Source organism: Sturnus vulgaris, chromosome Z (genome assembly GCF_052056855.1).
Source record: "Sturnus vulgaris isolate bStuVul1 chromosome Z, bStuVul1.hap1, whole genome shotgun sequence".
In the NCBI taxonomy this organism is placed as follows: domain Eukaryota; kingdom Metazoa; phylum Chordata; class Aves; order Passeriformes; family Sturnidae; genus Sturnus; species Sturnus vulgaris.
In genome coordinates, this window is record NC_142283.1 from 29,402,121 (window position 1) to 29,427,280 (window position 25,160).

The 25,160-nt window shown below is 36.5% G+C and overlaps 1 protein-coding gene across 8 annotated transcripts in view; it reads right to left on the minus strand.

Annotated features, from left to right (window-relative positions):
- The window catches only part of ADGRV1 (adhesion G protein-coupled receptor V1), a 270,560-nt gene that overhangs the window by 51,411 nt on the left and 193,989 nt on the right, over positions 1-25,160 (minus strand). For 7 of the 8 annotated variants that reach the window (XR_015799671.1, XM_088157236.1, XM_088157229.1 and 4 more), the window contains one exon: positions 19,001-19,179. Coding sequence is in view for 7 of the 8 variants with exons in the window: in XM_088157236.1 (XP_088013362.1) it covers positions 19,001-19,179 (179 nt within the window). In the remaining variant the exon portion in view is untranslated. Of the gene's footprint in view, positions 1-19,000; positions 19,180-24,026; positions 24,615-25,160 lie in introns of those variants that run through there. The other variant, XM_088157232.1, reaches the window with a different exon arrangement.

Here is a 25,160-nt window from a genome sequence, read left to right on the forward strand (position 1 = left end):
GACTCGGACTTATAAAAGTGATACCTCCGGGTGAACAACAGGGAGATCCCCACCACTGAAGACCAAGGTGTAGAAGGACCAGAGGGATGCTGAAGAACCCAAGGGGAGAACATTATATCTTTTTATCTTCTGCCTAATCTCTCACTCTATTTCTTTCCTCCCTATCCCCATCCCCCCAACTTTCCAATTTTTTTCTACTTCTCTACCTCATATTGACTGTTAATATAAATCTGTACCACTGACTTCAGGACATGGTCTTATTTACACCTTTATTTGGGCAGAAGAATCTCTTATAATCAGATCATTACTTTGACAGTAAGGTATTCCTGTTTTTTGTTCTCTTGCATTACTCCTATCTAAACTCATTCAATTTCATCATCTTCAATACTTCACTGTGTATCCTCCCAGTCTCCTATTTCATGAATGGTGTCACTTCAAACAGTACTTTATTTCCATCTCAAATGTTTATAACAAACAGAACAGAACACAAAGCATGTTTTCAAAAGCTCTGTGCATGTCTGTATCTGGGAAAGGTCTGTTCCTAGAAAGAGGCTAAAATAAATTTAGAAAAAATTGTTTTTAGTATGCTTCTCCTCCAAGGTATAATTCCATATTAGTATATAGTGATTTTTTAAATCATTTTAAAACTGGAAAAAAACCATAATATTGAAACTAATCAGCTATTTTTTCCTTCGATATGAATCAATAAGACATTTAATTTGCATATTGTTTTTTTCAGGCCCAGACTGATGAGAAATAGCTTTAATATATAAAATAGTTCTCTTATTGATGGCTACTGTAGATGATAATTTAATTTAAATTGCTACTTTCAAATACAGGAAACATGGAAAGATTAGAGGAAATTAAGAGATCTTTCCCTTGGAAAAGATAAAACTTCAGAAAATCACATACACTTAAATCTATACATTGATAAAAAATACCTCACTTATTGGCCAGTGAGAATCAGTGCTTAATCTTGATTTTCCTTTCTTACCCCTCAAATCTATCAAAGCAGGTACCTTTCAAGAGGATGAAGCATGTTATCTGACACCTTTGTAAAGTCTTCTTTTTTGCTTTTGTAAAGTCTTCTTTTTCTTAAAGAAGAGATCTGGTTGGATGGGGCTCGGAGCAACCAGATCTAGAACACATATAGGGATGGAGCATCCACAGCTTCTCTGGGCAAACTGTTACAGCCCCTTAACATCCTCACAGGAAATAATTTCTTTCTAATAACTGTTCTAATTCTCTCTTTCATTTTTCCATTCCCTTGACAGGGTAAGAAACGTGGACATTTTTGTAGTATGTATTTTAGGTTTTTTTGGTTTTGGGGTTTTTTGTGTGTGTGTGTGTGTGTTTTGGGTTTTTTTTTCGTGTGTTTTGTTTAGGGTTTTTTTTGTTTGTTTTGGATTTTTTCTGTCTGTTTGGGTTTTTTTGAGTTTTTTGTGGTTTTGTTTTGTTGGGTATTTTTTAAGAGAAAAGTGTATGCTTCTATGAAGTGATGCAGACAAAAGCCATATGGAAAAGTTATGCTGAGCTTATCATGCATAATATTTGAAATGGTAGGCATTAGTTGTTGAGGAAATTCAAGCCACATTAGAGAAACTTCTGTTTCTACAGTAGACAAGATTCTAGAGATTTCTACATCATTAAAAAAATTCACACTGCCAAAGGCACACGGGTTTAGGCTTGTAGTCTTCAGTCAACTTCACACAGTTTTCTATCTACATTAACAACAGTTCATGCAACACCCTGGAAACAGACTTCACACTTTTTCAAATTGAGTGAGACTGAATTAAAGAGTGTGGCCCAATTTTATATGCTTTATGGCTACCTTGGAGGATGGAAGGTGATCTAGCCTTTATTTGGAGGTTTTCATGAGCTTTACTACACGTGTAATAATGTTGTCTTCTTACCTTTCATTGCAGCATGCATTGGCCTGTGATACAACTATGGAATAATTTAAAACAAGTGAGAATTTGAAAAAACTGCTTCAAGTGCATTCAGAAATGACACAGTGTCTTTGTGAGCCTTTTACTAAAGGAAATTCTACTGTGGCTGACAACAAGAAGAATTTGTTCTATAAAAAACTCTCCATATTATACTCTACATCACTAGTGCCTAATCTCTGTCTAGTGACAAAAAAAAATTCTATGCAATAAACCTGTTTCAGTGCTTCACAGTACTTACTGAGAGAGACTATCACCCAGTGTTAAGCTAAGCTCTTTATTTGTGCAGTATACACAGATTACGTCTTATCTGAGCCAACATGGCTGTAAGAAACTGATGTTTTCCTTGTTTGCTGCAACATTTCTTTATATACTTGTACATTGCTACTATTTTCCTGTATGGTATTCTTTTAAATGAACAGCCCTAGATCTTTCCATCTTTCTGGATATATTTTATAATTAAGACTTTTGCTGGTATCCTTGATCACACCACTTAACTGATATATTTATTGTTATGGATTACATGACAATGTAATGTTTGATAGCTTTTCTTCTCAGTACATGGCTAGAGAATAAGAACCTTATATGTTCTTAAGATTAAATTGCTTAACATATAGGTCCAAATCATGACTGACTTTAATTCCATGGCACAAAATTGTTGACTCATTCTCAGTTTACCATCCACAATACACGAGATCTTTCTGTGTAGAACTAGTAAAGTTCTACATAGTTACTCCTCATCTTCTCTCTGCAAAGCTAATTATTCTTGGCAAGATCCAATTAGCTCCACATGCTCTGATTAAATACCATACTATTTGTTCAGAAGAGATCTCAGATGTCAATAACATCATGAATTTTAACCAATTTCTAATGCACTTTTCCCCCCAGCTTTGTGTTGTGAGCAATTTGAACGGAAACCCCTTTATCTCAGGCTTAAATTATATGAAATAATAAAAATATATTCCAGTACATTAGTAACCAAGGCAGATGTTGAAAAATATTTGAAGTGCACTATAAAGTAATTATTCCTTAAAATATTTCATCTAAGAATTCTGAAAACTTGAGAACTATTGACAGTCTTTTTCAATATGTCTTGGAATATACTGCAGAAGTTGAGATTACTAGATATATACTAATATTTCACTAAAGTCAGAAACCAAAAAAATAGGAGACTTGCTAAAACATTCAGCTCATGATCAAGATTTTTTTGGACAACACTCTACATCAGGCAAACTTGATTTCATTATTTCATGAGTTTACAGGTTTGGTTTATAAATGGACTTGAGATCTCTTACACTATTTAAATTACAAAGCAGGAGGTAACACAAGGAAAGTAAAACACACTGCATACCATAGTGCACTCACTAGCTAGTTTTATTTCTGTGGAATAGAATATGGAAATTACTATGTACCACAGTGAGAATAATAGGAGTTGTAATTTTACACTGTTCCAAAGAAGTAAATGTCATACTTGGATATGCAAAGAATTGTCTATTCTGCAACACACATGAAGTAAATGTTCTGCTCTAATCAGTCTTAAAAATACCTCACAGTGACATGCTGAGCCTGTGTTGCGACTTAATCCTAGATAGCAGATAAGGACCAGTTGCTCACTCCCCCCACCTGCCCTCTCAGTGGAGAGAATTGGAAAGGAAATGTAAACCTTGTGGGTTGAGTTAAGAGCTATTTAATAATGGAAATAAAATAGTATAGTAATAAGGAATATGATGGCAATGACAATGATGATAATGATAATAAAGATAATAATAGCAATATTAACAATAATAATAATAAGATATAGTAACTGAACTTGGAATAAACAAGTGATACACTATACAACTGCACCTCATCACTGACTGATGCCCAGTCCATTCCTGAACAACTATCTGTCCCCTTCCCCAGATGACGCTCCCTGTTTATATACTGGATATGACGTTCTATAGTGTGGAATATCCCTTTGGCCACTCTGTCTCACCTGTCCTGGCCATGCTGTCTGCCAGCTTTTTGTGCAGCTCCTCACTGGCATTGAATGAAACACTGAAAAGTCCTGGACTTGGGGTGAGGACTATGCAGCAACAGCCAAGTCATCAGGGTGTTAACAACATTATTTTCATCTTGAATACAAAACACAGTGCTGAGTACCAGCTACTATGAAGAAAATCACATCTGCACTAGTCAAAACAAGGACACTGGGGTGTGAAAAACACAAATTGAACGAAAAAAGTTCACACAAGAGCTATGAAGGCCACCAGAGGTCTTACATATTTTTTTCTGCTCTGAACACATGGGAAAAAATATTTCTAATATGTTTTGGTTTATTTGGTTTGTGGGAGTTTCCTAATGGGAAGGGACAATTAATGGAAATCTACAAGTAGTCAAGGAATTGGCAATCTACAAGTAGGCAAAAAGCAAAATTAGAATATTCCATGTTGTAATGTATTTTGCTTGCTGGAAAACACAAGCTGAGGAGCTTAAACTATATCAGTATTGGCAGATGGCTATAAGAGTAGTCACAGAAGGTATTAGCTGTATTTAGTAGACTGAAAATGATCAGGATTGCACCTTAGAAGAGCAACCAAACAAAAATTAGTAATGTACTTTCAAGCCCAGAAACTAATGCTTAGTGAAAAAAACACACAAAAAATACTTAAAGCACATGCCTTACAATGAAAGATGTTAGACAGCTCTTGTTTCTTTACTTGAAGCTTTTTTTCCAATGAAATCTCTGAGATTCAGTTCTAAGCTTTCTTTTCTGATGAACACTTGTCAAACACTTCTTAGGCAATAGCAAGTTAAGCCTAGAATGAAGATCAGCTGAGCTTTCTTCTTTTCCACTGTAGATATTTTCTCAATTTCACTCTTTTTTTCTCCTTTCCTTCCTCTCCTTCCTTTCTCCCACTACCCTTCCCTTTCCTTCTCTTCATTACTAATAACTGCAAGCTATGCACAGGCATGGGATGGACAAGCTATGCACCTGCACATATACAGAGAATTTGTCTAGTATGATTTTTTAAACATCGTTTTTGCTATTTATAGCCATTATCAAGTAAAACATTGCACAATCCAAACTACATAATAGAAGAGAAATCCTTCCAATGTCCAAGGATGAAAACCACATGTACAGCTCCAGTCTAACCATGCAGTGTTTCCTTTAACCAGTACCCAAAATAGCATTTACCTAAAACTTTACTTTCACTGCAAATATGTCTTGCATCATACTACTGGTTAGAAAATCTCTAAAGATTGGCATAAGACACAAACATAAGAATTCTAAAACAACCCACCCACAAATATTTTTTTTCTGTAGTTTCTTTTGAAAAGGGCAAATTGTATTCCAATACAGTAGCCACAGGGGCATCCAAAGCATTACTTTTTCCACCCCTCAAGAGTTCAGAAAGCAATCTTGTTTTCAGATGTTCTCTGAGGAATAACATTATGCAAATCGTAGCATTGAGTAATCATTCTGTTATTTATACTTAATATTACATATTAAGCGTAGGCTAAAGAGGTTAAAATTTCCAACTTGCATCACAGAAAGAAAACTTAGTGATGTAAAATAATTTATATAAGGCTTTGAGAATCTTAGTGTAAGGTCAAAAAGTACAATAAAGGGATTACAGCTACCAAGAAAGTACTTAGACAGTCAGGTCCTCTGTTTCTGTGGATGCATTTGCATAAATTATGGCTTAAAACTATGTCTTGGAACCAAGTGTTGGTCCAACGATGGCACAATGTGTTAGGGAAGTGAAAACGAAAAACAAGAATCTGACTTGGTGGGAGACACCCACTAGAATAGATCTAAAGATCTATGATCAAGCATGGATCCTCTTTCCATCCAAAATTCCTAGATTTGTTTTGCATCACTCCAGTTCAGTACTTTTAAACAATACCAAGGCAGAGATTGTAAGAGGTCATTATGGATGATTGTAGGTAAGATTTGTCTCCTGTCAACACTATTCAAACCGTACTCCAGGCCTTAGAGTTTTCTGGTGGATTCCCTTTGGTGGGATGCCAGGTGCTCCCCAAGCTGCTCTATCACTTCCCTCCTCAGCAAGACAGGGAGGAAGGGTAGCAAATAAGCTGAAAAAAGACCTATGGGTCAGATGACTACAGTTTAATAAAGCAAAGGACAAAGTTGCATGTGGAAGGAAAAGGAAAAGACTTGTGGTCTACTTCCCATTCGCAGGTGATGTCCAGTCACTTCCCAGGAAGCAGGACTTGAGTATGTGTAGCATTTGCTCCATTAGACAAACATCATAACAACAAATATGTCCCCTTCATCCTCCTTTCTCTTAGGTTTTATATCTGAGCATATTCCTTGGGTCAGCTTGGGTCAGCTGTCCTGGCCATGTCCCCTCCTAAGGTCTTGCTCACCCCATCCAGAAACTCCAGCTACTATAGAAAAAAAATATATATATATATTGTACTGCAGTTACATAATGATATGCATTAAAAGGAAGGGTATGGATACCTTGATCAATATATGACTAAAAGGCTATCACAGTTGTACTTAAGCTGAGCATTTATGGTCAGATGCATTCTGCATTTCTCACATCTCATTATTCATAACTACCTAAGTTATTATATTATATACAACAACAACAACAATAATAAATTATTATTATTATTATTATTATTATTATTATTATTATTATTATTATTATTATTATTATTTTATTATATTATGAATAACCTTGGCAATTTTTAGAAGAAAAAGTGACATGTTGAGTAAATTGAACACTGTAAGGCAAGCACAGTGGTATTGCAACTCAGGAAGACACAATATGCCCTCTTTCGTGACTGAGTACTTCAGTATGAGTACACTGAACTAGAACCTCTGACTGTGCTAACTTTTCTGCAGGACTGAGCAGGGAAGAACGATTTTGCATTGCTCAGCAAAATCTACAGCTGCATCACAAGACTCTAAATTACACTTGGCAGGCTAGAGAAGTTGTTCAAACAATGGAGACTGCCTGAAATGTGGTCTGGGCTAATATTTTGATTACTTTCCAATATGCAAGGGATTCTCCTAGCAAGAGGTTCCTCTCAGGAAATAGATTCTGTTTCTGCATACTCAGCAACAAGATAGTAACTAATAATAACAGGAAGGAGGTATCTGTTTTATATTTGCATGAGGTAATTCCAAATAATGGTCTGATAGGGAGGTGAAAGCAGCACTGGTTTATGACTAAATCAAACAGTGGATTTGGGAGCTTTCAAAGAGGAAAGACACAGCTGGCATCTCACTGACTTGGCAGGATATGGTTGCCACAGGCCCTCCTACAATTTTTGGAAAATCCCTGAAACTTCCTTTTTTTTTTTTTTTTTTTGGCTAATTATTTGCAAACAAATAGGATGATTAACCCATGTTTGTCAAATTATATAGGCTGCATCAAATTTCAAACTGAAGTCTGATTTTCCTAATTAGAGTTTCAGTACAGTATTATAAAATAGTTTAAATCTCAGATTAATTAGGAAAAAAGTCTTAGAAGCATATTTGTTACACACTGGAAATTTCTAATGAGACAATTTAAGATTTTTAAATGCTATTTATATATGTACATGCTCTTCTGAGAAATATTTTCCTGATCTCTTTCATTAAATTATAGGCAGCTGTGAGAACTGAGTCTGAAAGACAAGTAATTGGATTCTAAAATCTGACTGCCCTGGAATTAGGAGGTGTATGATGATTACAGAAGTTTTCAAAAAAACTTTGGTGCTGTGGTGAAGCTACATATGAAGAAAAAAAGTTTTCTAATATTAGTGGGTTCCAGTCCCCAGAAATTACCTACTGTGTAAAGCAGCTCTGAAATTTAAGGTGACAGACAGAACAATTGCAAATATTACACTTCTCTCTGTATTAGATGATTCTAAAGCTATTTAAATGTCAGTTCCTGTTGCTTCTAGTCCTGAAAATTTTTTTTTTTTTTTTTTTTTTTTGCAATTTACACAGTGAATTTGTTAAAAGTAAGTAGGTTTTCTACTAGCCAGGCAAGACATTTAGGAAAGCTAAGAAAATGTCAGGTAAAAGAAATTAGAAACTGAAGAAAATACACCAGCATTTTAAAAGATTTCTCAGAGATTTGGGGTTTTTTTTTAACATAAACAACACAGTGTTCACTGAACTTCTACCATAAGCTCATGTTGGTGCTGTTACTGATAAGCAGAGTACTAATACAAATAAATGTTCTTGCTGATAAGTGAACTACAGACACCTCTTCCTGATACTAACAAGGGTTTTTTAAAAACTTGTCTCCATTTTTACCATCAAACAATGCAGCCACAGAACCTCTGTCTCTGGATGTTATCAGAGGTTTTTGCAATGTGTAGAGTTATGTATGTTTAGGGGTTTTAGAGTGCCTTTTTTCCCCCTGCTTTGCAAACAAACACATCTCTCAGTACTGTGTGTTCAGGACACAGCACAGGGCGGAAACTTGCGGGTGTTTCTGCTCTGGAGGAAGTACCAGTTTGCTTTCTCATAACCAGCCTCAAACACTTAACTTGTGAGCCTGCAGAGTGCAGAGGCGGCACCCCACTTGTTACAGTTTGATACTCCTGGCCCCACCAGCCCTTTGTTAAAGGGGGTTTTCCAAAGCTGGGCTTTGTTAGCCACATTGTTATGCTGCAGGAACAGACTTGGAGCTAAGTTGCTTCTGGCAGCTGTGTGTGCAGAGATGTGAAACACCCCCTGTGCAAACAAAGCCTCTGCCTCACAACACCTGTCCAGCTGGAGTACAAGTTCATTTCTCTGTACCTTCACAAAAAGTCTTATCCTCTTTATGATGTGCAAGTTCTTCATAAACACGTAGCCATGATGTTCTACGAGCTATTTCCCATGTTATCTACCTTTCTCCATGGTAAGAACCATACAAGTTTCGGAGTGAAAATGTTGAAAATTTTCTGGTTCAATTGACTCTATTTACCTAAGAGAGAGTGTGCAAGAACTCAAACCAGAGGGGAAAAAATCACCCTATAATTCCAGCAAAACAATTGATTGAGAAAGACTGTATATACCTAAGGAATTATTTTGAAATAAAAAATGAAAACGTGAGTGCTTTCCCTATAGCTGCATCTAAAGAATTCCAACGTGATGTTACTCTTTCTTTTGTTTAATCACTTTTCCTCAAAAGGAAATGGGGATTTTCTCTGGAACACTGAACACCATCTGCTCATGGGTCAAGTTCAGCAAATCTCAGAGGATTCATAATAGCTTCCCCAAAGAATCCCGTGCAGCTGTGAAGCAAGTCACACCCTTGTACATTTTTAAATGTCTGTAATCAAATACTATTGCCCCAAGCTGAACACAGTTAGACTGATTGTTTTGATTCAGTGCTGCATTCAGCCTCAGTCACTTCACCAAGATGATGGGAAAATGCCCAAGAAATCTCTTACTGCCCATACAATTGTTGTGTAGGTTGTTTGGTATGAAGAAAAATGAAATTTGTATTTATGTTTTATGAATTTAAATTAGTTTATGTCTCACGGAGATTAACTCAGAGATAGGTCCATATGTTTTATTTCATATATAACTCCACATTAAAAAAATAATTATTTTATTTTATATTTTGCATATAAGTTTCAAGTGAAATGCAAATTTTTTAATAATGGTTCTCCCAGATTTTATATAGTGAAAATGTGGCATCAACCCTTTGGCATTAGTTTCCTTTTAATTTTTTTTGTCTATGCAGCAAAAGGAAGAGGAAAAAGAATGAGGAAAAGAGAAGGAGGGTAAAAATTAATGAAAATACAGTTAGACTGTTTTGGTTAAGAAATGTAGCCTCAAAAACAGCAGAATTAGAATTGCCAGAAATTAAGTCAAGCCTTGCCCATTCTTGTTTACATTTGGACAGATTGTCTCAATAATCTTTTGAAAGCCAAATCTACATCCATGAGAATTACTGCTAGAAATTTGATCCTATCATCTTTACTGACATGACAAAATTAATCATGAGTAGCACCACACTCATTAATGGAGGTACCCACGAGTAAATAACAATGATAGAAAACATTGGGGAAAATCCAGTCCTCCATGAACAAAGGATGAAGAAATGCCAAGATGTTGTTTTGGAACAGCAAAGAACAGAATCTTCAAAAGATTCAGTCTGAGTCAGTGTGTGCAACAACAGTCCAGACCTATTGCATAATAAAGCAAAAAACCAATTTCCTTGTTGCTCTCTCCTGCTGCTGTTATTATAGAGCTAAACAGTTGGAAAAAGGGGGAAATGAAAATGAATGAAACAATGAAAAACAAAAATGAAGAAACAATGCTTTACTATAATGAGAACCCAAAAGGTCATCTGCTGTTCTTTTAGAACACAGCTTATTGTGTTTAAGTCTTCTCATTATATGATCCTCTGGAAATTTCTCTGAACAATTTTATACCTAGTTTTTTAACTTTGTTTTTGTCTTCGTTTTTTCCTTTTTTGCTTCCTACTGTGAGAGTTAATACTAAGGAAACACAGTTACCAAAGAAGAAGCAAGGACCCAGCATAAGCACTGCATTAATACAGCTGAGACTTCTGAGCTCTTCTTGGAAGCTCTGGAGTTCCCAGGCAGCTCATTCCAGAAGTCCCAGAAGACTTGTAGCCTTCAGCATTTGACCAAGAAACTAAGCTGACAGAAACCTGCTTGAAATCTCTTACAAAAAGGTTCTTGCTAACACTGCGATTTTAAAATTACATAAGGAGCTATATGTCTGATTTAAGTTAATTATCTTTCTCCCGTTTAAATCCAAGGCTTCCTCCTCATGTGTATGAGTCATTGTCAGTGGCTTTGAAACTACAATCTATTGTTATGGCTTTTTTTTGTTGTTGTTTTTTACTACTTAATACTTGTTAGAGTTTCTCTAATGGAAAAAGAAAAAAGTTTTCCTAGTACTATCTTTTACGGCAGACATTCATATCTTACATTTCCTATGCATTCTCTAAACCCAGGATTTAATACACATATAGCTGAAAAAGAAGACACTTCTAAGTGCAAACTGTCAAACATAAATGAAGCTCATGCTCACAGTCCTGCTCTTTGGCAAGAAGAATATATGCAAAATATGCTTTTTTCAGTTGTACTGTTTTTCTCTAAGCCATACCGACAATTAAATAGAATACCGATAACAGAAAAGTTGAATTCCTTTTATTCATATGTATCTTAGTAAAGGTCAGTGAGATACACCTTTATTTACTGGGGCTTTTACATTGGGCAGACAAGAGTTTGCCTTCCCAAGTACAACTCATTGCACTAAATACACTAAAACTTACTTCATGGAACTAAAATCTGAGCACAAAATTGAGTGGTTGCAGAACAGCCCTGCGATGAAATTAAAACAACAACAACAACAAAACAAAACAAAACAAAAAACAAAAACAAAAACAAAAACAAAAACAAAAAAAAAAAAAAAAAACCAAAACCAAAACCAAACAACAACAACAAAAAAACAGCAAAAAACCACCAAACCCCAAAAAACCCCAAAAACAAAACCAACCAAAAAAACCCCACCTAACCAAACAAAAAATCTTACTTTTTTTTTCACCTCTTTTTTAGAAAGATCAAATACAAAAAGGTATAGATATGGACTCAGTTTGTCAGTATTAATGAGGTAGTTGGAATGTTGGAATTAATGGATGGTACTGATTTCACTTTAGTTTATCTTAGCATTTCCCAATTTGTTCTGGCATATCACATGAAGGGTTTTCTAATTTGGTGGAAAACAGATAAACTGAGAAGAGTTTGGTTTAGTAGCAGTAGGCTGTATCTTACTGATTGAAGATGACAAAGTAGGAGGGATGAAATTTCTAGGTACTTGTACAACCTTGAAAGGAAATACAAAACTTTTAAAAGCTGTCAGTGACAGGGATGCAAGCCTTTATCCTGCAGATGTTCTTGATACTACTGTCATAATACTGCAGGGGCTTCAGAAAAGTTCCTGGAAGATATTTTTTTGGGCACAAGAATCCCTTCATCTGAACCTGTTTGAAGGATCAGGCAGGTGCAATTTTCACCTATAACAAACTATTTTTTAACCCTTTATCATAACAACATGATACCATGATTTGAAAGAAATTAACCATCTCATAGTGATTGGAAATTTTACAATTACAAATAGTTTTCTCTGCTCATGTTTCAAAATTCCATCAGTCAAAGCAGCAATAATTTATCTTTCTTAATTGTAGTTCTTTAAAAGCACAGTACAGTAATTATGCCTGACTCTGATGTGCTAAGATTTGCTTATCATTAACAAGAAATATTTGCCAAGATATGAAAGACAGTCAACTTCCTGCCACTGTCCCCAACAATTTCCCCTTACTGAAAATTTATATTGGTAATGAGAGATAAGTGAAAGGTAATTGAAGGAATCCCATTTATAAGTGAGGTATTTTTAAAAAATCCTAGAAGTTGGTAGCACATCAGGCAGCTTCCTTGGAAACACAGGCAAAGTTTAGAAAATAAAGCACAAGTACAGGATACAAAAAGGCCAAACTTTGTACTTTATTAACCTATTCTGTAGGTTTTTCCCTATATAAATATGTGTATATATATGGTATATATATATAAGAATACCTGTCATGTGGTGCTGTGTCAACATAACTGAAGTAATTTTGGTTCATCAGAAACATTTATCCTGCAGTAGCACAGAGCTCAGGATGGTTTAATTTGCTATGCAGAAAAGGACAAAGCAGCAAATGGTGAGAAATCAGCAGTGAAAGCTGCAGGCTTTTTGCCCCCCAACTTCAGCTGAGTGGTTCATGAAGCACTTGGCTTTGCATACAGATAGTCAAGCATCATTCTGTGCTGAGGTCTAGGAAACGCAGTTTGCAATAGCTTTTAAATCGTAGCTGATGTGCCAGTGAACTGAGGAGAAAGGAGATGGAAAAACTGGGATAATAGAAAAAGGAAGCTGTAGAGAGAGGGCCATGCAAAGAGACACTTGCAAGTCCATGCAGAATATAAAACCAGGCATTAGAGGATGGGAATTCCTCATCCATTCATCATGCAAACCTCTTCCACTTAGTATGCCTTTGAGTTCAATTAAAATCCCTGAATTCTTTTTGTGGCAATTCTTAGCTATTTTCTTACCTATTCCTGCCTGTAAAAGTCTGGTGATTCAAACATTGTTGATGGCTGAATTCAGCACTTTTGAAGTAATATGGAAAAGGAGACATGAGACTTAATCCAAATGCTTGGACAGAAATTAGCTCACTCAAGCTAAAATATTCTTGTTACTTATCCTTGGTTTAAAGAAATCAGATCTCCATTTTAGGGAACAGCTAGTAGGCCAGGGATCTGTTCCTGGGATGCGTGCCAGCACTGAGACAGTCATACAACTGGGTGAGACCCAAAGCAGCACCCAGTATATTTTTCTTACTGGATTAAGGCTAAATGCACCAGACTGACAGACATTCATTCAGTTAGAAAGAAATTATGGTAAAAAGTGCCCATGACTCATTGCAAAGGCCCTGGTACCAAAACGCATTTTTTATGGAGTTTCTTATCCCAATAATGTTAACAATGGCTCTGCCCTGGTTTCAGTTAATTCTTCTCAGTAGATTGTACAAATGTGTTTTGGATTGGAATGAGAATGGTGTTGATAAGACACTAATGTTTTGGGTTTTTGCTAGTCATATTTACCCTAAGTCAAGTGGGAAGGTAGGCAAAGTAAACTGGAAGGGAACATGGCTGGGACAGGAGACCTGAACTGACCTAAGGGGTATTTCCACACCACAGAACTTCATGGCCAGTATATAAAATTATAAGTGACGTCAGTCTGGGTTCAGGAAGGGGTGTTCAGCATCAACCAGTTGGTGGAGACAAATTGCATTGTGTATGACTTTAAAAAAAAATAAAAATAATTGTTATTATTCTAATTATTATTATTATTTTCAATTATTATTTTATTTTATTTTCAATTAGCATTTTTTAATTTCAATATACAAGTTTCACTTTGATTCTTGTCTCCATTCAACTGGGATGGAGGAGGAAGAGAGGAGGAGGTGAAGCATGGTGTTTGATGTCCAGCTGGGCTGAAAACCATAACAGGCTCATCTGTTCCCTGAGCCATCCCTACGAGTAAGATTCAGAAAAACTGCAGCGTGAGCAACAAAAAGAGCTGTAAGTCTTAATCAAAGCAAAGATTTCATAGTTTCCAGCTTTCTTTAGCTTGTTTCCCTATCCCACATCCCTCCATCGTCACAGATCCAGTGATTTCCTGAAAAAAACCCTCTGCTTTGAGCTGGACTGTAGAGGACATAGAAGTATTTTGGGTTTTTTTAGAAAGGACTGTCACTGGAAAGTCCTTTTCATTATTTCTCATAGATATTTCATGACCATGATACAAAGAAGATATTTGAGAACATTTATTTCAACCCTTTTTGTGCTATGAGAAAATATGAATCTGAATCCAAGTGCATGGATATTTGTACAAACTTAAAGTATTGTAATGGCACATATCTTCTTCTGTACTCCATGTGCCTCATGGGATTTTAAAGAGGAAAATTAATGTATAACAGGGATTCTCCTGACAAAGGAGATCATTCTTCCCTTGGGCAAATACAGGATCCTTCAAGACACTGGAGAGATTAACAGAGGGAAAAGAACCAGTAAAAGCTAAGCCTCAGACAGAATCACGGAATTAATTAGGTTGGAAAAGAACTCTGAGATCACTGAGTCCAACCTATGACCAAACACGAAGTCAACTAGACTATGGCAGTAAGTACCACACCCAACCTTTCCTTAAACACCACCAGGTGACTTCACTACATCCCTGGACAGCCCATTCACAATATCTAGTTACTCCTTCTGTGAAGAAATTCCCCTGGTGCAGCTTGACACTACATCCTCTTGTCCTGTCATTGGTTTTTCGGGAGAAGAGGCTGATTCCCACCTGACTACAATCTCCTTTCAGGGAATTATAAAGAGTGGTAAGGCTTTCTCTGAGACTAAATGCCCTCAGCTCCCTCAGCCACTTCTTGCAGGACTTGTGCTCCAGACACTTCCCCAGCTCCACTGCCCTTCTCTGGACATACTCAAGCACCTCAATGTCCTTCCTAAATTGAGAGGTTCAAAACTGAACCCAGCACTTGAGGTGTGGCCTCACCAGTGCCCAGTACTGGTGGACAATCACTGCTCTGGTCCTGCTGGGCAAGTATTTCTGACCCAAGCCAGAATGCTCTTGGCCTTTTGGGCCACCTGGGCTATTGTTCAGCCAGCTATTGACAAGCACCTCAGGCACTTTTTTGCTGAGCCACTTTTGAGTCACTCTGTCTCCAGCCTGTAGCTCTGCATGGGGTTGTTGTAGCCCAAGTGAAGGACCCAGAACTTGGCTTTGTTGAACCTCATTCCATTGGTGTTGGCCAGTCAATCTAGCCTGTCCAGGTTCCTCTGCAGAGCTTTCCTGCCCTCCAGCAGATCAACACTCCCATTCAACTTAGTGTCATTCAGAAATTTGCAAACAGTAGACTCAATCATCTCATCCAGATCATCAATAAAGATAATTAAACAGGACTGGGCCAACACTGATCCCCGAGAAAACATGAACAAAAAATCTCCTATTTTCTGGGATCTAGAGAAAATTATAGAATTGGCTGCAATTAAAAAACAAAAAAAGGTAAGATACAGCATGACAAAAATCATGCTTGAAATACAGCATTTGCAAAGATACAGAAGACAGGGAGATATTAGCTTATAAACCTTTAGATTTTTATTCTGTGAAGTGTAATAATTTCTGATTTTCTAAGGTTACTGTTTTAGCTTATACTCTAATAAATAAAGCCCTTTGGCCTTCTTATGTGAATTTGATTTCAAGAAGGTCTAGTCAGACTCAAAGCTTAAAGCAGCAAGAGTAGTTCCTGAGCTTATAAAAACATGCTACTGTAGGTAAGAGATTTAAAATACCCAGGTGGTTAAAAATCTTTCAGTTATGGTTCTGAAAAGTTTTATCTTAGCAAAACAGTTAAAGAAAGTGGTGCTTTTTCTAATAGATCTCTTAAAACAAAGTACAGTGAAAAACATAAGGGGGCAAATTCAAACTGTAGATATTGATAAAGAGATGTGTAGTGCAATGGAGAGGAGAGGAAAAAGATAAACCTGAATAATTACATAAAATGCTCTCTTCAGTTTAATCCTGGTCACTTGTCACGCTCTAAAATTTACAGAATAAAGATGCAAGTAAAAGAGCTAAAATAGAAATCTTCAACAGTAAAATAGCTTTCTAATTTCTCTCGTAGCCCTGAAATTTCAATGCTGTTGGAAGTTGGTGAACCACACCCATTTGCAAGATTTGCCCTAACTCATCTGTTTTTGATATCAGAAGCCAGATGTATTTAATGACAAGTATCAGCTTTTGTTCACAAACATGAGTTTAAAGGTTAATTATACTACACTCACTGGACTTGTACCTAAGCGATTGCCCAGAACTCTAAAAGATGTTATAAAAAACCCTGTACTACTCTAAAATTGTCCAGAATCAGCATCTTTTCTAGTCTTATTCAAAGAGACTTCAACCTTTGCAGCTGAGCAATGGGGGAATCAGCAAAGAGAGGAGTCAAAGAGCCCTTCTGTGTCAGTTAGGTCTTTCACTTATCATTGAACTCCAACCTTAAAAAAAATGCCTCTTGGTGGCATTTATACAGGCAAATTTACCAGTATTAAAAAGAAAAAAAAAATCTAACATAGTGCCAAAGAGAGAAAACTGTTCATACCGTATATAAACAATGCTAATTATTAATCAACAGTATACTACTGGTTTATACTGTGACATGGGAGTCACAGTATAAAATACAGGCATTTTTGTGTAGAATTTGTCATATCTGGAGGGAAACTCTATCCTAATACTTATTTGAAGCATAAAAACCGACACAACTGAATTTATTTTTTGTTCAGTGCAAGTATAAAATGAACTACTCTAAACATAGCTATACTGTTGACTATTAATTGTGCCCACGGCATATTGGTTAAGAACAAAACAGTTGGTCAGACACCACAGTAATCAAATATGGTTGCCTGAAGGAGTGATTGCCTGAAGGAGAGAGTTAGAATAACAGGCTTCACTGCTTTTATTACTTTAAGATGTCTTCCAGCTCTCATATGTGAGGACTTCTTACCATCACACTATTGTTCTCACACAGCTTCTGAGGCTGATTCTCAAGTCAGTATGTAATGAGTTTGGGTTTGGAAATATCCTTGTCACTTTTTCCACTACTGCATTCTGGTTTGGAGAAAATAAACCAAGTGCTGTAGTTCAATCTGTCCCCTTTCCTACATTCTATCTTTCAAAGTCTTCTTGTATATATAAGAACAAGTCTTACAGCACTATTCAAATCAGGAATTAGCATTTATGCTATTTATGAAAATTCTTGTAGGTATCTCTTACAGTGTTCACATTGACTGAGATGGAATAAGCTGCACATTCACTAAGCTTGGGATGACTTCTGGCATTTTTTCACTGTAATAGAATGCTGAGAAAGTTTTATTTTAATTTGGGCAATGGGTTGGACTGAGTAATTTTCCTCTAGTTAATAATTTTATCAGAATGTAAGGTTTTTCCTTGTTTTTCAAAGAATGAGACATGGACATTGAAAGAAAACAACTGGAAAACTGTGTTTCACTAGGTAAGGATACGACCAACTCACAGTTTGGCTGCAGTCAGAGAACTTGATTATGTTACACACATTCCTTATGTTTACTGTGCACAAAGAAGCATTTTACCATAAAGAAAAAGACACATTCTGTGAAGAAATATTGACGTGTATATCATGGTATACACCTATGGAACATTCCCTGATATAACATGAACATCAGCAATGGTCTGTTGTTGTGGACCTCAGTTATATTTCTGAGTTGAGTTGGTGACTATGAATGTGGGACTAAACTTCGGCTGACATGATCACAGAACTTGTGGGATCCAATGTAACTCATTTACATAAAAATCAGGTATCCCTGCTTACCATGCACAGTACAGATTCACACACAGATATTTACATACAAATAATATTTATAGGGCCACGTGTGTGTGCACGTGCGTGTGTGTGTTGCATATACTTAAACATCAGTATGAAATTCAAGCATCTACTCCTCATAGGAATTTCCTTTGCGTGACAAAAACCCACAACACTAAATTTTGTTCTTTTACTATGGAATGATGCACACTGTATCTTCCTCTTCTATTAAAGACAGATGAATATTCTCCTGCTGTGGGTCTACCCTGAAAGCAACTACATATGATATTTTCATAAAAAGAATTTGTACAGTCATTTGTTTTAAAAAGAAGATGTGTGTTTAGTCTTTTCTGCACATGAAGCATGGAATTGTGATACAAAATCAATAAGTATATCATCCCCATATCCTAGATCATCACAGATTAAGTTTGCCAGAAAAGGAGCCAGAGGAAAAAAAAAAGGTAGGAAATAGCAAAAATATTTATCTATGTATCTCCACTTAAATGCATCTGGTTCTATGAAGATCTACTGTTTTGATTAAGACAGTTTTCTATGCTTATATATGACTTTGAAAGGGCCGTGCTAATTGTCAACAATACAGCAATTCTCAAATTCAGAGCAATTTGGAATATAACATATTCATTATTACAAGAGAAATAGCTCAGGAAAAATATTTTACATGATAATGTAGTAATACTTCTTGGCAAAGCATATATTTAATAACATAAGAGAAAGGGAGGCTTGATTTTGTGTTGAGGTTTTTTTATCACAGAAATTAAATGGAAGAAAACCATTTTCCTCATTCTGCAGCAGAAGCCATTTCTGTCCTTTAGCCTGGAATTGCACATTCTCAGAAAAAAGAAAAAAAAATTGGTCACTAAGCAGACATGCTTGACCCAACTCTGCCAGAAGGAGAAACTGGAGGACAGCCCAACTCCACAGAAAGTGCTGTACTGCATATGGGTGACACATTTGCCCTTTCTCCACCAAATGAGAAGTACCCTGACCATTTATTCATTTGACTGTGGACATATCCCCGTCTCTACATGGAAGAAAATTAACTACAAACCAAAATAGATAGTACAATGCTTTTCAAGGCAGTTCATGCGTTTTTAAGGAAACACTTACAGATCACTGTAGACAAGGCCATAAATCTGTGCTGTGCTGTGATGGTAAATTCCTCTCAGGATAATTAGAAGAAGGATAACAACAAAAGCTGGAAGCCCCCAACTCAAAAGGAAGTAAAGCAGATAGCGTCTCTCCGTGTGTTCATCATTCATCACAAGGACATACCAGAAATTAACAGCCTGAAGAATAATGAACAAAAACAATCAGTAGACTTACTGGTGATAAACTATGCCAAAAACCAAATCACTCTGAAGGTCACAATGCAGCATATTTCTGCCCCGGTACACGTGCATCTATATAAACACTATTCAACGAAAAGACTTTGTTCTCATTTTTTTTTTCCTTAAGCAATGAAAAGACACTATAAAAGCAATATGTTTAGTTATATAACTATTTCAAATTAGACCAACATAGAGGAAGAGAGATGCCATTTAGAAAAGAACACTATTTTTGTGATGTAAAAATAGCTTTTTGCTGCAAAAGTAATTTTTTCTCTAGATATTCATATCTTCACACAGAAGACTGGCATAGCGTATTTCTAAATCTGATCCATATTTAATATTTTTATGTTATTGTTCAGCTACATGTATCTTGTAGGAGACACACTAAGCTCCTCCTATGGTTCTGTACTGAGATCAGCAGTACAAGACAGACATGGAGCAAGTCCAGCAATGGTTCACAAAGATGACTGAGGGATGGAAAACTTCTCCCATGAGGGGAGGCTGAGAGAGCTGTGGCTGTTCAGCCTGGAAGGAGGATGCTCAGGGGGATCATATCCATATCTGTAGACATCTGATAGGAGGCAGTAATGAGGAGGGAGACAGACTCTCCTCAGTGATGCCCAGTGGTGGGGCAAGAGGCAATGCGCCGAAAATTAACGTACAAGATGCTCCATCTGCATACAAGAAAAAGTTTTCTTACTGTGGGGGTAGTCAAACACTGGGCCAAGATTCCCAGAGAGGTTGTGGAGTATGTGTCCTTGAAGAACCTAAACCAAACTGACCATGGTACTGGGCAACCTGCCCTAGCTATCTGAGGTAGAGTGTTGCACTAGACATTCTTGAGACACCCCTAAAATTTCAAAAGTTCTATGATTCTGTGTAAAATATGCATAAGAGTTTGAGAAAAAAATGCACATAAATTAATGTAAATTCACAGGCATCTCTAAAACAGTCCATGTTTTCTTATGATCAACTCACCATCAAATAGTATAATTTGTTTTAATATCATATATGAATCAAAATAGTGGAATACCTGAAACCTCATTAAAGAACTGGTAGTATGAAAAAGGAAACCCTCCAAGTAAAACAGAATACTCAACATATTGCTTAGATTTTTGAATTTTGTTCAAAGTGTTCAAAGTAGAAATACTGTCATGTGTGAGCATTTTTTCATGTACATCTGCACACTACTGTCTAATAAACACCTAAGCTATCAACAATTAAAATATTTTTTAAAAAACTTTTCTTCACTTTCTCCACTTCAAAATTGTTACCACCTACTGTATTATTATTTCTGGGCTTTTATATGGGGTGAATAAGGGATTAATTGTCTTTTTCTGCATATAAGGTATCTAATTTGAGCTTGTGCCTTTAAGCATATCTTGTCAGTCAACAGAGACAGGACAGGCACCTTCAGGCACTCATTAATCCTAACCCGAGCATAATTATCTCTCTCCATGGTCTACACAAGGGTTTATTATAATAATGTTGATATACATGCTTTATTTTCAGCTATCTATGGTAAGAATAAGTAAAAATTCAGATACTGTGACAATACAATGCAACATGATTATTTTATTGAGAGAAATTTTTCACATTTCCCTCAGCCAAGGGCTTGTCTTCCCCTTTGTTCAGGAACACTTACTTTTAACATTCAAGTACTTAATTAGTTATTTCTGGATTCCTTATATAGGTCTCATTAGTTAACAATAATTTCACGATTTTTAAATGTGATTTATATAGCATGAATATGCAATACTTTCTCATTGATAATAAAGCACATTGCATGCTATAAACTTGTTTAGAAGGGTTAGTAAGTGTTTTAAATGCTTTTCTAGAGAATGAGATTTCATTGCTATGTACAGTGTATATAATTATACTGATTTTATAAAAATTATGTCTTTTTTTTTTGTTTTCCTTTGGTCATTAGTGCTATATGAACAAAGGAAAAGTTTATTTTCCTTAAAAGATCCGGGAAATCCCACCACATAATTGCAACTATCCTTTGTAAGTTGAAATAACACAGAAAAACTATCAATTCCATTGCTGGACATGCATAGGAAGAAAATATTAAACAGATGAAAATGGTATTTGGACAAAAATCCACAGCTTGTGGAAAGATTTGGTTGTTCTTTTTTATGTGGGATTGAATACTCATTTAAAATTCTGTTTGTCACTTTATGTCAATAAACACACTTCAATTGCATGCCCTTATAGTCCTGGTTAGGCTGTGCCTCACTGCAAGTGCTTTCAGAAAGCAAAATCTTTTAACTTTATATGCCATTACACTCAGGGAATGTTGGTTCTACTAATTCTGACAATCTGACGAACCTTGTTCTCAGTCATCCAACTGAAATTGCTTTCTGTGAAATCATACCTCATGTCCTTGATCTCTGTTTGGTTAGCTATGTTTAATTATCTTACCTCATTTATCGCAGCATAACAACACCAATGCCACTGTAAAGGTGTAAGTGAGATTGGATAATTCACATTTTCTGCACAGTCACATTTAGTATGTTGGTAATTACCAGTTCTTATCTTCAACCCCTTTTGATGCTTCAAAATGTAATAAATTAAATAATACAGTAGCTTGATGCTTCAAAATGTAATAAATTAAATAATACAGTAGCTAATTTTTGCAAATCTTTTCCTGTTATCATCCTGCAATAATTACCAGTTCAACAGAAGAATAAAATGTACAGTCCATTTTCCAGCTGCTCAGGTGGAAGAACAAATGGGCAAGTTGTGATTTGTTCTGATATAGAATGCAAAATAGTTTTTTTTTTCACATAACACTCTGATGAGACAATGTGAACTTCAGTGAAGGCTTTTTCTTTTAAAATGAGGCAATTAATGAAAATTACATTCCCAAAACTGGGACATGTTTATTTATTTTTTAAATTATTTGTTCATTCATTTATCTTTAGTGATAATGACAGACTTTTAGAATTTTTTTGTGCTGGTAGGAGCCATCTAGTTCCATATCTCCAAGCATGGGACATTTTCCACTGGACCAGTGTCCTGGTACCAACCAGAACAGGGTTAAGTTTGCAGTAGCCATGACTGGCACCCAGAGGTTATCCTATATCACCTCCCATCATTGCTGGGGGCCGAGGGAAGGAAGTCTTCTGGGGATAAGGGTTCTGGGTCAGTGTAGTGTGGTCGAGGGAGGAGTTGGGTATTTCTGTGTGAATCATTCACCTCTTTCTTGTACCTTCTGTCAATATTGTTGTTGCAGTGTTTGTTTCCTTATCTCATTGCTGTTTCCAGCACATTGCTTTTATCTCAACCCATGATCTTTGCCTTCTGGGCCTCCAATTCTCCTCTCCAGCCCAAGCAGGGCAGAGGCGGGGGGAGGCTGGGAGCAAGAAAGCTGTGCATGGATTCAGTGGGAGCCCTAAATTGGAGAGTACCATTCCTAAATGAGGACATAAAAGTTGTTCTAAGTCTCATTTCCAAACTGCCCTTGAACACTTCGAGGGATGAAGTAGCCACACTTCTCTGGGCAACCTGTTCCAGTGCCTCACCACCTGTGATATTCTGCAGATAGCTGGCAAACAACAGATGCAAAATATTTTATTTAAAGTATTTTCCAATCCAGCTGGAAAACTTCTGTTTTCCTTCTTTCTTCTTTTTATGAATAGCTGGAGGGGTCATTTAGTAATAATTGTATGTTTTCATATAATTTCTTTTTTGAAGCCGTTAAGCACTCCACAAATTATTCTTAAAATTAAAAGAAAAGCATCAAATTCACCTTAAGGTCAGTAAACATCCTATAAGTCTGACAAATTTATAGAAATTTATAGAAAATTTAAAGTGCCATTAAATTGATGTAGGGGAAGGATTCAGGTATGGGTGATGGCAAGTTCGTGACTTTTATTCTGGTTTGCTTGTTGAACTGACACTTTCACTGCTGATTTAATTCACTCTAGCAATAGCTCAAGAAAGCACAATCATAATTTTTCCATAATTTTACTCTGTGTCACAACTGGCAATTGAAAACTACAGAATTTTTTTTTTACCTGAATAGACAGCTTTTAATTTTTTCTCTAACTTACTTTTTGCAACACCTTAGAAAATACGAAGAGAAGAAACTTATTTTCCTTGCAGTGCTGGAAGACACTCAGTGTATGCTCCTAAGATAAATGCATTTGAAAATACAGGTTTATGCTGTTAAGTTGTACAAAGGGACACTTGTCAGGATGAAGATCTCTGCATGTCAGACATTAATATAAGGCAAATATTTCAGGCCCATGAAGAGCCATTTGAACCTTGCTTACTCCTTTTCTTTCACAATTAAGAAAGCCTCATCCTTTAAAAAATTGGGTGATGCTATCAACTTTCTCTGACTTACAAATTTTCTCTATAAAAAGCAAGAAACAAGACTGTCCAGTAAAAAAGGGAGAAGAACAAACAGACAAGCAAGGATTATTCGATGTAATCTTTGTCCTGAGGCTGAAAATGGACCAGGTGACCTCTGAGACCCTTTCCATTCTTACATTTCAGTCAATATATTAATAGTAGCTACATTTGTAGCAGAAATACTGACATTGAATATGTCTACAAAAACAAGAAGCTTAAAAGAGAACAAGAATTAAAACATGAAGCTATAGATAAATTGTTTTGTAAAGAGCTAGAAAGTGAAGATCTTTGATCTGGACCAGAGAAATTAATCTATATATGTCTGACTGTACTATTAAATATATGTTTTCTTACAGAGCTTTGTTGCCTGGAAATGTTGCTCCACCACCTTTTGATCACTTCAAATCATCTGGATTTTATGGATGTTTCAGTTTCACATACCTGCACGGTGGTTGTACTTGATTATTGCATTTACCCATTTTTGTACCCTGAGATCAAGGTAGTCACTTGCAGATTTGCATGATTGTGTTAGTTTTACTTGAGGAAGGACAGACTTAAAGGTTTTTCTCTATGAGAGATGCCTTTTTTGAATCTGATGGGACCAATTGGAGGCTGGTGTGTTTATTGACAGCGTGAGGAATCAATTGGAGAAAGTTAGTTTGCTCCATGAACACACATTTTGAAGGAAGTAATCCGGAACTGGGCTCTTTTCTTTTCCAGCGGCAGTGCAGGTAACACGGCCTGGGCCTGGTCCCACTGCAGGCCTGCAGGCCTGGCAGGGGCAAGGCTGGGCCCCCTGTCTGGGGAGCTGGCATGGCCAGGCAGAGAGGAGGGGTGGCCATCAACAGTGACCAGAGAGACTCAGGCTGATTTAAAATCCCAGCTGCTTTTCTCTCCCTCTCCTTTTTCAGTGTGGCCGGGTTTCCGAGATCCTGGCAAAGCACCAGCATTGTAGACTTGGTGTTTTTTCCCTGTGCAAAATCTTAACTCCTTCAATGCTCAGATAAGACTTGCAGACTTTTGAATCCTTCCTGGAGTGAGAAGGGAAAAAAGAAAATATTCTGAAGTCAGTGAAGCAAGAGCTAAGTTATTTTAGATGAAAGGAGAATGAGGAGATGCTGTGAAGATTGCTGAAAAATCCTTTTGTATGTTGTAGGGATGAACTGATGTTACATTGAATATTCCTATAAACCATAAAAAAAAGACATGGGGGGGTTGGTGATGTTCCATTAGATAGATCATTTGACTAAAAAGCACCTGTGTTGAGAATCTTTTGCCCCAAGAAAAAAGGAGATCTTGGTTTTCTGAGGATGAAGCATGAACAGAGAGAAAAGAGATGAAGAGAACTTTTGCTTTGGAACAGTTCAGTCTTAAAAGTAATACCCCATGAGTTTAACATGGCCTGTAGTTGCAGCTTTGGGAAAGCTGTGAAGACGGGAGGGGCTTCACGACTTTGAAAGTTTTTTCCTGAGCAGATGCAAATCATGAAAATGAAACCACAAGAGGACTGTTTTCTTCCTCCTTGTAGAGAAATCCCTATAGCTTGACAAAAAGAAACTTCTCTCTCCGAAATGAAC